The 13,677-nt window shown below is 40.8% G+C and overlaps 1 protein-coding gene across 1 annotated transcript in view; it reads right to left on the bottom strand.

The window, feature by feature from the left end:
- Window positions 1-5,744: 5,744 nt before the first annotated feature.
- Window positions 5,745-13,677, bottom strand: part of NAIP (NLR family apoptosis inhibitory protein) — a 37,546-nt gene continuing 29,613 nt past the window's right edge. The window contains exons 11-14 of the mRNA XM_037149074.2: window positions 13,105-13,257; window positions 12,684-12,770; window positions 10,082-10,246; window positions 5,745-8,782 (exon numbers count right to left, since the gene is read on the bottom strand). Coding sequence (XP_037004969.2) covers window positions 8,418-8,782; window positions 10,082-10,246; window positions 12,684-12,770; window positions 13,105-13,257 — 770 coding nt within the window. The 3' untranslated portion in view covers window positions 5,745-8,417. The remainder of the gene's footprint in view (window positions 8,783-10,081; window positions 10,247-12,683; window positions 12,771-13,104; window positions 13,258-13,677) is intronic.

The following is a 13,677-nucleotide window of genomic DNA, read 5'->3' as shown; positions in this document are numbered from 1 at the left end:
ACAACTATCACTTAGAGCTATCAGAAATCAAGTTGAATGGATGACAACTGCAAAATTAAAGAAACCACATCCATTCATCCATCCATACTGGTAGGAGGGGTACAGATGCAGAATGGGCTCATCCCACACTCACGTGTGGTGGATAAAAATTGGGGAGGGATAGCTCGAGGAGTCCCAGCCCACACCATGCCACCCAGCCCAGGGTTCCAGTGCCAGGAAGATAAGTCCCCAAAACTAATGGCTGCAAAAACCATAGGGATTGAGTTGGTGGAAGAAACCACTGGACCCTCAAGCAGTTCCTCTTAAAGAACCCACACACAGACTCACCTGCTCATAATCACTCCCCCGAGCTCCAGCACCAGGTAGCAAGCAGCTTGAAAGGCACTAGTGGAATATAGGGAAGGACTGAAGTGTCTGGCATCAAGATGAGCAGAGGCCATTATCCCTCTTCTAAACCCTCCTCCAACAGAGCTGGCAAGCTGGTTCCATATTTGAGACTCCATCAGCCTGGCTAACACTGTTTGACCTGCTTTGAAGATCCCCAGAGACTCCATCTCACCCAACTTATGGGCCCATCCAAATTGCTTTTTCATATGAATGGCTGGTGTGGCTCATGCTTCACAACTTACTAAATCCTATCAAACAAGCAACAGCTGGCCTCAGTGAGCCCCAGCTCATTAGCAGCAGCCAGCTTAGACTCAGAGCTTGGCTTTACCTGGGAATCCCCAAGCCCAGCACGAGTAACAGCCATCTTAGTTTGCTTTACAGCTTAGGCAGGGTGACCCCAGGAAAAAAAGATGGGGGCTGAACTTGGCCAGCACCACCCAGGGGACCTGAGAACTTGTGCACCCAGTGGACAGCTATAGACCATGTTGGAGCACCACCACCCTACCCCCACACAGCTGATCCTTCACAGAGGGCAGAGGTTGGGGGTCAGTGGTCACAGCTACTCCTTGAAGCTGACTGACCTGGGTAAATCCCCCTGCACTGATCTGCCAACAGTAACCAAGGCTCAACTACAAGAGGAGGGTGTACTCAGCCCACGCGAAGGGCACACCTCGAGTACCCAGTTTGGGTGATAGAGGAGGTTATGCCACTGGACCCTACAGAATACTTACTACATTAGGCTATATTGTCAAGACATGGGGTCAGACTTCCAGCCAAGATGGAAGCATAGGTAAACATACTGTGCCTCCTCACACAACGAAAAGGACAACAACAAGTTAAAACCAACAACAACAACAACCAGAACCGACAGAAAATCAAACTGTATGGAAGCCCAACGACCAAGGAGTTGAAGAAGAAACATTCATCCAGACCAGTAGGAGAGGAGAGACAGGCAGCCAGGGTGGACAGGATTTGCAGCAAGGCAGCGGTGGCAGCTGGAGGACCAGGTTGGGTGATCCACATTAATGTGCAGATTTACCTAGAGGAACAACTGGGGAGCGTGGTAGATCAAGCAACACAATGTTCCAGCGACGGGAAAATAAAGCCTCAAAAACCACTGATTTAAAACACCTGTGGGGGTTGAGGCAGCAGCGGGAGAAACTCCCAATCTCACAGGAGGGTTCATTGGAGAGACCCACAGGGTCCTAAAATGAACACAAACTCACTCACCCGGGGAATCAGCACCAGAAGGGTCCAATTTGCTTGTGGGAAGCAGGGGAAGTGACTGAAAGCTGGCAGAGACCTCAACAAGCGGCCTACTCCCCTCTCTAACCACTCCCTCACATACAGCATCACAACACAGCCACGTGGGTTGCCCCGCCCTGGAGAACACCCAAGTCTCCGCCCCTTACTACATAACAGGCACGCTGAGACCAAAAAAAAAAAATATATATATATATATATATATATATATATATATATATATATATATATATCCCAAATGAAAGAACAGATCAAAACCCCAGAAAAAGAACTAAACAAAATGGAGGTAAGCTATCAGTGTGCAGAGTTCAAAACACTGGTTATCAGGATGCTCAAGGAACTTAGTAAGGAGCTCAATGGCATAAAAAAGATCCAGTCAGAAACAAAAGATACACTAACAATTTACAGGGAAACAACAGTAGAGTGAATGAACCTCAGAATCAGATCAATGATTTGGAACATAAGGAACCATAAAACAACCAATCAGAACAACAAGAAGAAAAAATGCGAAAAAAATGAAGATAGTATAAGCAGCCTCTGGGACAACGTCAAGACGTCCAACATTCACATCATAGGGGTGACGGAGAAGAGAAAGAGCAAGAAATCTATTTGGAAAGGTAGTGAAAGAAAACTTCCCTATTTTGGTGAATGAAATAGACATGCAAGTCTACTTCCAAGCACAGAGTCCCAAACAAGATGTGTGCAAAGAGGCCCACTCTAGGAGATATCATAATCAAAATGCCAAAGGTTAAAAGATAAAGAGAAAATCTAACTTAAAAGTAGCAAGAGAAAAGATGTTAGCCCTGGCTAGTATGGCTCAGTGGATTGAACGTGGGCTGCAATCCAGAGGGTCACTGATTCAATTCCCAGTCAGGGCACATGCCTGGGTTGTGGGCCAGGTTCCCAGGGGGAGGAGATACATGAGAGGCAAGACATTGATGTTTCTCTCCCTCTCTTCTTCCTTCCCTTTCCCTCTTTCTAGAAATAAAATAAAATCTTTTTTAAAAAGAAAAGAAAAGAAGCTAGTTATCTACAGGGGACTTCCCATAAGACTGTCAGCTGACTTCTCAAAAGAAATTTTGCAGGCTAGAAGGGATTGGCAAGAAATATGCAAAGTGATGAAAAGCAGGGACCTACAGCCAAGATTATTCTACTGAGCAAAGCTATCAGTTAGAATCAAAAGGCCGATAAAGAGCTTCAGACAAAAAAAAAAAAAACTAAAGGAGTTCACCATCACCAAGCCATTATTATATGAAATGGCAAAGGGACTTATTTAAGAAAAAGAAAGCCCTGGCTGGCGTAGCTCAGTGGATTGAGCGCGGGCCTGTGAACCAGAGTATCGCGGTTCGATTCCCAGTCAGGGCACATGCCTGGGTTGCAGGCCAGTTCCCAGCAGGGAGCACATGAGAGGCAACCATACATTGATATTTCTCTCCCACTCTTTCTCCTTCCCTTCCCCTTTCTCAAAAAAAATAAATAAATAAAATATTAAAAAAAGGAAAAAGAAGATCAGTCCTGGCTGATGTAGCTCAGTGGATTGCGCATGGGCCTGCAAACCAAAGGATCGTGGTTCAATTCCCAGTTGGGGCACATGCCTGGGTTGCAGGCCAGTTCCCAGCAGGGGACACACAAGAGGCAACCATACATTGATATTTCCCTCTCTCCTTCCCTTCCCCTCTAAAGATAAATAAATAAAAACATATTTGCCAATGATACCTCAGACCAAGGTTTAATCTCCAGAATATACAAAGAACTTACACGACTCCACTCTAAGAAGACAACCAACTCAATTAAAAAATGGGGAAAGGACTTGAACAGACACTTCTCCAAGGAGGACATACAGAAGATCCAGAGACATGTGAAGAGATGCTCAATATCTCTAGCTATCAGAGAGATGCAAATTAAAACCATAATGAGATACCACTTTACACCAGTCAGAATGGCTATCATAAACAAAGCAACCAACAACAAATGTTGGAGAGGTTGTGGGGAAAAGGGGACCTTAGTTCACTGTTGGTGGGAGTGCAGACTGGTACGACCATTATGAAAAACAGTATGGAATTTTCTCAGAAAAATAAAAATTGACCTGCCTTTTGACCCAGCAATTCCACTGCTAGGATTATATCCTATGAACCCCAAAACATCAATTTCAAAGAACCTATGCACCGCAATGTTCATAGCAGCACAATTCACAATAGCCAAGAGCTGGAAGCAACCTAGGTGCCTGACAGTAAATGAATGGATCAAAAAATTGTGGTACATATACACAATGGAATTCTATGCAGCAGAGAGAAAGAAGGAGCTACTACCCTTTGCAACAACATGGATGGAACTGGAAAGCATTATGCTGAGTGAAATAGGCCAGGTGTTGAAAGACAAATACCATATGATCTCAACTTTAACAGGAAGCTAAACAACAAAACAGACAAGCAAGCAAAATAAAAACAAAGACACTGAAATAGAGAACAAGGGGACAGCGAGCAGAGGGGAGGGGGAGGGAATTTAAGGGGAAAAATGGGAGGGATTTAAAGAAACAAGTATAAAGGACACATGGACAAAAACTAAGGGGGGTGGAAATGGGAGGGAGGTGGGGTGCATGGGGCGGGGTGGGCTGGGATGGGAGAAATAAACAGAAAACTGTACTTGGAAAATAACTAAATAAAAATTTTAAAAAAAGAAAAAAGGAAACTGCAAAAAAAGATAAATAAAATCTTTAAAAAAAAGAAAAAGAAGATCAAAACTAGGAACAATAAAATGGCAAAAAATACAAATGCATCAACAATTGATCTAAAAAACAAACTAAGCTAATGAGACAGAATTATGGATATAAAGAACGGTTGCCAGATTGGGGGGGGGGCATGGGGGGAAGGTTGGAGTGGTGAGGGGATTAAGAAGTACAAATAGGTAGTTACAGAATAGCCACGGGGATGTAAAGTACAGCATAGGAAACGGAGTAACCAAAGAACTTACACACCTGACCCTTGGACATGAACAATAGTGGGGAGATTGCCTGAGGGTGTTGGAGATGCTGGGGGGCGAAGGAGGAAAAATCAGGACACCTGTAATAGCATAATCAATAATATCTAATTTTAAAAAATTAAAATTAAAAAAATAGGTCAGCCGTGACCAGGTGGCTCAGCTGGTTGGAGCGTTGTCCCAAACACCAAAATGTTGCCTGTTTAATGCCCTGTCCAGGCACATATTGGCAGGCAACGGACCAGTGTTTCTCACATCAGTGTTTCTGTTTCTCTGGGTCTGTAGCTTTCTCTCTCTCCCTTCCTCTTTCTCTAAAATCAATTTTAAAAAATAATAAATCCTCAAATGGGGATTGAAAAAAAAACCACCAAAATACATCATAAGTGTCAAGGGAAGAAGCAGGCCAACTAGTTAGAATTAGTCAATAGCAGTGGAGGGATCAGAGTGTATTTTGCAAGTGGAGCTCAGGATTTGCCAATAGGTTACATGTGAAGAATGAAAGAGAGGAGTCAGGGTAACTCAAGACTGTTGACCTAAGCAAGCGGAATGATAAAGCTGGAATTTAATGAGATGGAGAGGTCTGAGTAAAGAGTATTTTGGTAGGAAGGAAAGATAGGGGTTGGACATGAGAAATGTGAGGTGCCCTTAATAGGAGCTGGATATGAGTAAAGAGTCCAAAGGAGAGATCTAGGCTGGAGATGAAAATTTAGAAGTTAGCACAGATACTGAATTTAGGATTAGGCAGCCAAGGAAATGCATTTAAATAGAGATGTCGGAGAAGAACCCAGGTACTCCCAGTGTTCAGAGACCAGATACGAGGAGAAGCAGTAAAGGAAGCAGAGCTCTCGATGAGTGAGGAGGGAAGTCTTGATTTTTTAAAGTATTTCTTTTTAAAAAGATTTTATTTATTTTTAGAGAGAGTGGAAGGGAGGGAGAAAGAGAGGGAGAGAAACATGAATGTGTGGTTGCCTCTCAAGTGTCCCCAACTGGGGACCTGGCCCCTTAACCCAGGACATTGTAAATACTTACAATGTCATGTGCCCTGACTGGGAATTGAACTGGTGAGCTTTTGGTTTGCAGGCTGGCACTCAATCCATGGAGCCACACCAGTCAGGGAATGATATTGTAAGTATTTTTAATAGTACATGTACATGGTACAGAATTCAGATTATAAAAAAGAATATGCAGGATGAAAAAAGTAAACCTTCCTCTCACTGCTGTCCTCTAGCTACCCTAGTCCCCTCCCTGAGGTCGGTCACCATTACCAACCAGTTTCTTGGATATTATTTAAGATGTTTTCAGGGAATATACAAACATACACATGGCAATATCCTACAATCTTGATAATTAACTAGTTCTTTCTGTTTATGTATGAACTATTTAGTAAGTAGTACTTGTATCAAGTATCAAGTTATTTCTTCTCATGTCTAAATCGAGCTGTCATTGCCTATTCATTCTGCAATAAAAGAGCTGGACCCAGTAAGCACCTCTCCCGTCAGCAAGCACAGTGGTAAAGCTTGTCAGTAGAGGGTGCTGGTGAGCGCAAGAGGATTAAGGGACTTCTTTTCCTGGTTAGTCTCTCCCGGACAGTGTCACACAGCTCCCAGACATGAGTGGCTTCTTCTGACACCTCCAGGGCTGCACTTCCGCAGCCTCAGCAAACCTCTCTGCTGTCCGTGGCAGTGCTCTCTGTTCGGAGGTCTGTATCTGAGCAGACCTGTGTCCAGGGATCCTTTCTGGGGTGTTCCGTCTCAGGCTAAGGTGAAGAGCCTTCAGCAGTTTCCTACATCTGTTTAGAGGTGTCTTAGTTCCTGTTACAGTTAGTAACTTCATAGTAAATTTACCCATTTAAATTAGTGTGTGGTTTCTGTCTCGTGATTGGACTGTGTTACAATACTTAAAACTTTTCTGATTACAAAAGTATTATTACACGTAAAATCAGAAAAGCAGGACAATAACCCATCTCACCCTCCAGAGGTAACTCCTCTTAATGTTGTAAACTAGCCTTGTATTTTATTTTAAATATAAAAATAGCATTGGCACTTGAAAAACAAAATACCATAGAGAAAAGGGAGAAAGCAGAAAGAATGCCATCCCATCCTACTTCAGAGTTACCACTATTAACATTTTATTGTATGCTCTTCCAGGAAGTTTGTTTTTTCAGCTGCAGTTTACCTTCAGTATCACTGTGCATTAGTTTCAGGCGTACAGCATAGTGGTGAGACAATCATGTATTTTACAGTGACCTCCCTGATATTTCCAGTGCCCCCTGGCACCACACTAGTAATCACAACATTATTGACTGTATCCCTGTGCTGTACCTTACATCCCTGTGGCTGTTTTGTGACTACCAATCTGAACTTCTCAGTCCCTTCACCTTCCTCATCTAGTCCTCTGGCCCCTCCCCCTCTGGCAACCATCAGTCTGCTCTCTGTGTTTGAGTCTGTTTCTGCTTTGTTTGTTCATTTATATTGTTCTTCAAATTCCACATATAAGTAAAATCACAGCAATTCTTCATGCGTCTAGAAACATGAGAGTATTTTTTAAAAATAAATGAGATCATACCATACACACTGTCCCTCTGTTTCATACTTGGGTTGGGAGGGAAGGATAGGCTTTTTCCTTGGTAAAAATAAAAATTAGGGTTAAAGACTGATTGTTTTCCAACTTATACTAGCATTATGAATTTGGAATGGTCTCCTGGCCATTCAGAAAATTCTGCTTAACCAAGTGAAATTCTGGAGACAGACAAAGATGGAGCAGGGGTGTCCAACCCGCGGCCCACAGGCCACATGCAGCCCAGGACACCTGTGAATGTGGCTGAACACAAATTGTACATTTACTTAAAACCTTTTCTCTGCCCATCAGTTTTCATTACTGTTTGTGTATTTAATGTGTGGCCCAAGACAACTCTTCTTCCCGTGTGGCTCAGAGATGCCAAAAGGTTGGACACCCTGATTATAGACACATCAAATTTAACACCTTGAGCCATATGAGGTCACAAAAGAGACAATATATTCTCCCCAAGCCGAGTGGATTACAAGAAAATTCGAAGGCCATTATAGCATATGTTGAGTTCTCAAACATTGTCATCTAAAAAGGCACCGATATTCAATTTTCTGGAAAACAAATATAACTAATCTGCAATAATGCTAAATTCTGCTTTTTTGCTTATGTAGTAATGTTGAATCAAAAGCCTCTGGAATTAAAGTATTTTCCCCAAAATCCTATTTCTTCTTCCCATTGGCAATGGATAAAGGGGAGGTACTAATAAACTCAACTATATCAAAGTTAAATACACAGAACGGATCCTACAAGGATTAATGGATATCTTTGGCCCACAAAAGATACATGGGCACCCAGTGTTAAAGTGACCTCTTGTTTCACCAATGTGTGAAACTGATTCAATCCTTAAATTAGTCATTTTATATGTAACCTGAATTCTTCCATATTGTGGCTTTAAGATAGATCAGTGTAACTCCCTCAAACCCCTCCCTGTGGCTTTTTTATTCTTTGCCGTAATTAGCCTGAAAACCTGATGTTGATTCTGGATGATGGAGGCTTAAATGCATGAGCTTTAGTTGGGAGGATCATTCAGAGACTTCAAAAGTACTGGTGATAATTTTTTTCTTTTCTTTTTTAAAATCTGGTTCTTAAGCTCAGTGATGTGCAAGCCGGGTTGTTATTTTTACATGCCTTCTGTATGTCACACTAAATAAAATGTTTTTGGATATTAGGTTTTTAGAATTTTTGACCAATATTTTCTTCATTCAGTAGTTTTAACCAAACTTCTATTTCTGAATGATAGGAGAGAATGGCAATACCCATTTCCAGGAAATAGTCAGGTGCTCAGATTGAGGATGTTTTTCTTTCATAGAAGTAAGCAGTGCGATGTCTTCCGCATCCAGGAGCCAACTCAGCATGCCAATTTGGGTGAGGCGTGGCAGCCGCAGCATGCACTGACTCAGAGACTTGACTGAGGCAGCCTGAGCTCTGATGCAGTCAGTGAAATGCCTGGAAATGTTCAGCTCTTGCAGGTTTGGCAAGTTGTCCAGTGCTCGAAAGAAATTTCTGTATCCTTCCTCTGTAATCCTGTGATTCATTGAAAGATCTAAGTTCTCAAGTTTCTGGAAACCTCCGTTGAGTGCTACTTTGGCTATAAAAGCAAAATATTTATGAAATCAGAATCATTACGACTTTTACTTCGATAATGGTAGGCCCAGTTGTTTGAACCAGCCTCTCCTCCCGTGATCACCACCACCACCGAAAGTAGAAAATGCCAATAAAATATTCTTAAAATATCTTCTTAAAAGTCCCAAAGAGCTGACTGGTTAACGAAGAACTGGCCAAAACCCCAGGGAAAAGCAGAAACCAGAGGCACGAAGTTCAGCCCTAGAGCAGTGAAGTCACTTGTGCTATGAGAGTTTTGTCATTCTGTGCCTATTTGGACTTCCTTTTCGGTCTCCCAGGAAGCCGGGCGTGCAAGCACAGCATGGCCAAGAAACAGGCTAAGTTACAAGGGACAACAGAGACTGTGGCAACCACACCATCTCCCCTTTTACAGAGAAGATCTGACATTCTTCAGACCATGTCTTCTCACTGTCTGCTGCCGTACACTGTACCTGCGGCCCGAAGGGCACCCCCTTGTTATTGAGGGTTCGGAAGGATATGGGAGCCTGGCATGCAAGAGGTTCCCGATTAATATAGGCTGACTTCACTTTGGAAGTGGATACCTAGCAAGGTCTTCGGTTTTGTTTTTATTTATTTATTTAAAGATTTTATTTATTTCTTTTTAGAGAGAGGGGAAAGGAGGGAGAAAGAGAGAGAGAAACATGAATGTGTGGTTGCCTCTCACGTACCCCCACTGGGGACTTGGCCTGCGTGTGCCCTGACTGGGAATCGAACTGGCGACCCTTTGGTTCACAGCCCGTGCTCAATCCACTGAGCTACACCAGCCAGGCTCGTTTTTGTTTTTAATTGCTAAATTTCTTTTTCCTCATTTGGGCAAAGGGTAGGTTTGGTTTCACTCTAGAATCCATGCTTGTAGTATGACTAACTTTAGAGACTGAGGTGCTGAGAAAATGAAAATTATTGAGCTGTACACTTATGTACTTTCCTGTATGTGTATTGATATTCAATTTTTTAAAATATTGTAAAAAGAAGTACATAGAATGTATGTGGCCAGAAGTCTGAAGCACTGGGTGTCAAGAACACAGGCTTGAGGGCTTATCTAGTCTGAAATGGGAGGACATCTTTCATTTCCAAATCTGACCAGAATGCCTAAATCAACAGAACCTAAGAGGGAACTATAAGATAATGAAAATGAGGAAGTGGGTTGAGCACTTTTAGAGAGACAAGAGGTTTCATAGACATCTTGCAGCAGAAAAAGAGTAATGTGACTGGCTTTCATGCAAGCTGAGACATGCAAGCTGAGACATGCCTGAGGGTAACTCACCAATTTCCATTACACTGTCATCATTTAAAATCTTGGTAAATGAGAGAACTCGGAGACATCGAAGATGCTGACACTGCTGGATGATCAGTTTAGCCACTTGATGAATCCCATCTCCAGCAGGAAGGATCAATTCTTCCAGGTTATTAAGAGACCCTAAAGTGTAGGCTATCGGAAGAGGGGGAAAAAAGCTCCTTTTCATACTGTGTTCCCAAACAGGGATCTCTAGCTTCAAAGTCATGCACAGGGCAGGTAGCCCCATGTAGCATAGAGACTATTCCTCTTCCTCTCCAAGGACAAGAGAGAGTGGTCAGCCTACACCTTGATCTTCACTGTTAATTCGACAACCATTTTTTAACCCTCCCCATTCAATCTTTCCTACACTGGATTCCAGAATACCTATCGCATATCCATTTCTTCTTTTAGACTGTAGCTTCTACTGGCATCCTGGACACTCTCCTAGCTCCTCAAGGCCTTCATCCCCCGTCTTTTCAATCTGACCTCCTGCTGTTATCTCAGTGATTTCGACCTCTGCCTCACAGCACCAAAGCTTCACACTCTTTCTTTTGATTCCTCCTTAACAGGATATGTTATGGATTGCTTGATCCCTAAAAAGTTCTCTACTTCTGAGGCCTCACACCTGGAGAGGTTTTGAATGTTTCTACCGTAAAACAATGTTACAGGCTTATCTTTTACTTTCTCTGTCCCAGTTCTTACATCAGCCATTTCTCCAAGAACTCGGGTTCCTTTTGGGGAAGCCAGTATTAAAAGTCAAGATCTGGGCATTTGGTTTGCTCATTGCTCTTAAGGTGCTTTCTAGTCTCTTAGTTGACTGAATTTAGAAATACTGGGTTGACCAAAAAGTTTGTTTGGTTTTTCTCATAAAATACCTCTAGTTATATTTAGTTGTCTTTAACTTCTTCAAAACAATTTTTTTGGATTGTACTGAGATAGCTTCATATCAGGGTGCATTTAAAAAAAAACATCAAAATTGGAAAATTTTGGTGTAGCCATTTTAATATTGAAGATGGAAGAAAATATACAAAATTTTTGGCATCTTATGCTTTATTATTTCAAGAAAGGTAAAAACACAACTGAAAGGCAATGGCAAGATTTGTGTATGGAGAAGGTGCCATAACTGATTGAACATGTCAAAAGTGGTTTGCAAAGTTTCATGCTGGAGATTTCTCATTGGACAATGCTCCATGGTCAGGTAGACCAGTTGAAGTTGATAGTGATCAAATCGAGACATTAATTGAGAATAGTTAACATTACACCACATAGGAGATAGCTGACATACTCAAAACATCCACATCAATAAAGTGATTGGTGAAAATTAAAAATGCATATTTTATTTTAAAAAACTAAACAGACTTTTTGGCCAACCCAATATATGTGTGTTTATATATAGAAATATATAGATAAATGTACATATCTGTGTGTATATTGATCTATTTATCAACGTGAACAGGTGAAAAATCATGAGCGCACACCAGTACTTCTAATCCTAACTTAATACCTCAGAGTTCTTCTTAACCTACCCTTTTAATATTTATAAATTTGTTCTCTAACAGTGAGGAAACTTGGCTCTCATTCTACTCAGTGTATTTGCTTAAGCAACCTGTTGTATATGCCAGGCACTTCCTTGACCCCTGATCCTGCCCCTGCTCCTTCAGACCTTCTGCTTCTCCCCCACCCACATGGCTGCCTCCAAAAGAAGAAAAGAGGAAGAGGAGATACAGGTGATCCTGAAGCATGCTAAAGTTTAAGAGGCACTAACTGCTCAACACTTGGTATCTCCATTCACCTTATATTTTCCTGTGTTAAAAATGAGACATAAGCCCAAAATGGAGTTGCTTATGCTAAGCCCCATGTCACCAAACCAAAACTTAGACTTTCAGCTCTCTAAGAAATGGAATCAACTGATCAGCACTAGTTAGAAATATGCCTGAAAGACCCCTACCATCCCCTAAAAGAAGGTGACCTTGCCATCACCAACTCACTTTTTTGCCTCATACAACTTCCTGGTTCCTGTTCTCTTCTGCCTATGAACGAGATTCTGTATAGCTCCCCTGTGCTTCTTTCTGTCTCCTACACTGGATGCTGCCTGGTTCAAATCCATTTTTGCTCAAATAAACTCTTAAAAATTTTAATATGCCTCAGTTTATCTTTTATTTCCCATGGGCATACATTACTTTTCTAATCAGAAAAATATGCAAAAGTATTTAAGCTCTTTCTACAGCTAATTATTCTGTTAAATCTGGGCTTTTATACACTTAGTTTTCATAACCTTAAAAGAAAGTTTTACCTATATCCCAGAAACTCTTCAAACAACACAGAATTAACATGTTTGGAATGGGTGGGTACCTGCCAATGAAACTGCATAGTGCTAAAATGAGCAACTATGTATTTTAAGAAATAAGGCACTCTGAGGACATTCAAGGCATTTAAGGGTACTAGTTGAACAGCACTGTCCCCTTCCTCCTAATTAGCTGGGGTAGTTAATATATATCATGATTTGTTGTAGGTAATACAAAATAGGTGAAGGATTTTGGGAGGATGATAATAAAGAATAAGTAAAAGGCACAGTTTTATAAAAACATACCAAATTTTTCAGATGTTTCCTTATCAGAAAAATATTGGTGTTGGAGATTTAATATCTTCAGAGAAATAAAATTTGGCAAAATGGCGACTATAAAAGGGAAAATAAAAATCTGTTATGTTAGCTACAACTTTATACCAAAAAGTAATACTCTTATACCAAAAAGTAATACAATAATTTAGATAAAATTAATTAGTATGACTAAGTAGATAAATCTTTGCTCAGGAAATAATTCTGATAACTAGAAATATTTAAACTTCTAGAATTGAGTACAATTTATTTGATAACTCATTTAGGATTATGTCTATTATGATAGTTCTTTAACATCAATTACATGTTTAAAATTTGGCTATTTTTAAAAAGTGCTTAACATGACTGTCCACAGAAGCATCTTAAACCAAGATTTCATGATTGTACCTCTTACCAAATGGGATGATGTTAAAAAATGCTCCAGAAAACTTAATTTCTTTTAGTCTCTTACAGGACGCAAGTACAATCATGAGAGACTCAAAATCTGAAAAGTTGTTACAATGCAGATGGAAAACTTGAAGGTTTGGAGAATTCTGAATTAATTTAACTGTAAAAGATCAAAGATTTAAGAAGTTAGGGAAAATTACACATTTCTACCAGGATTAGCCATATAATCTGTTATTTCAATTCAACAATTTTGAATTAAAACATAGCACCATGATGTAATGATCCAAGAATCAGGCCACTATGTGCTTAGATTCAGGTTCTGCAACTAACTAGCAATCTATGTGAATTTGGACGTGTAGTTACTGACCCTCTCTGGAGATCAGTATACTGATAAAATTAGGGCATTGACCCAGTAAATTCATCTTCAGCTTTAACATCCTAATGCTTCTAAGTTTGTACATGACATTTACAAAATAGAGGTACTATACAAAGAAATAAAAGCAATGATAACTCTGAAACAAAACCTAAATTTGATGCAAAAATTGCTAACAAGTAAGAAAACAGCTACTTTCAGCTTCAG

This window comes from Artibeus jamaicensis, unplaced genomic scaffold, assembly GCF_021234435.1.
Source record: "Artibeus jamaicensis isolate MK-2021 breed Jamaican fruit bat unplaced genomic scaffold, CSHL_Jam_final scaffold_369, whole genome shotgun sequence".
NCBI lineage: Eukaryota > Metazoa > Chordata > Mammalia > Chiroptera > Phyllostomidae > Artibeus > Artibeus jamaicensis.
Note: the sequence above shows the minus strand (reverse complement) of the source record. Positions and strands in the feature narration are given on the sequence as shown.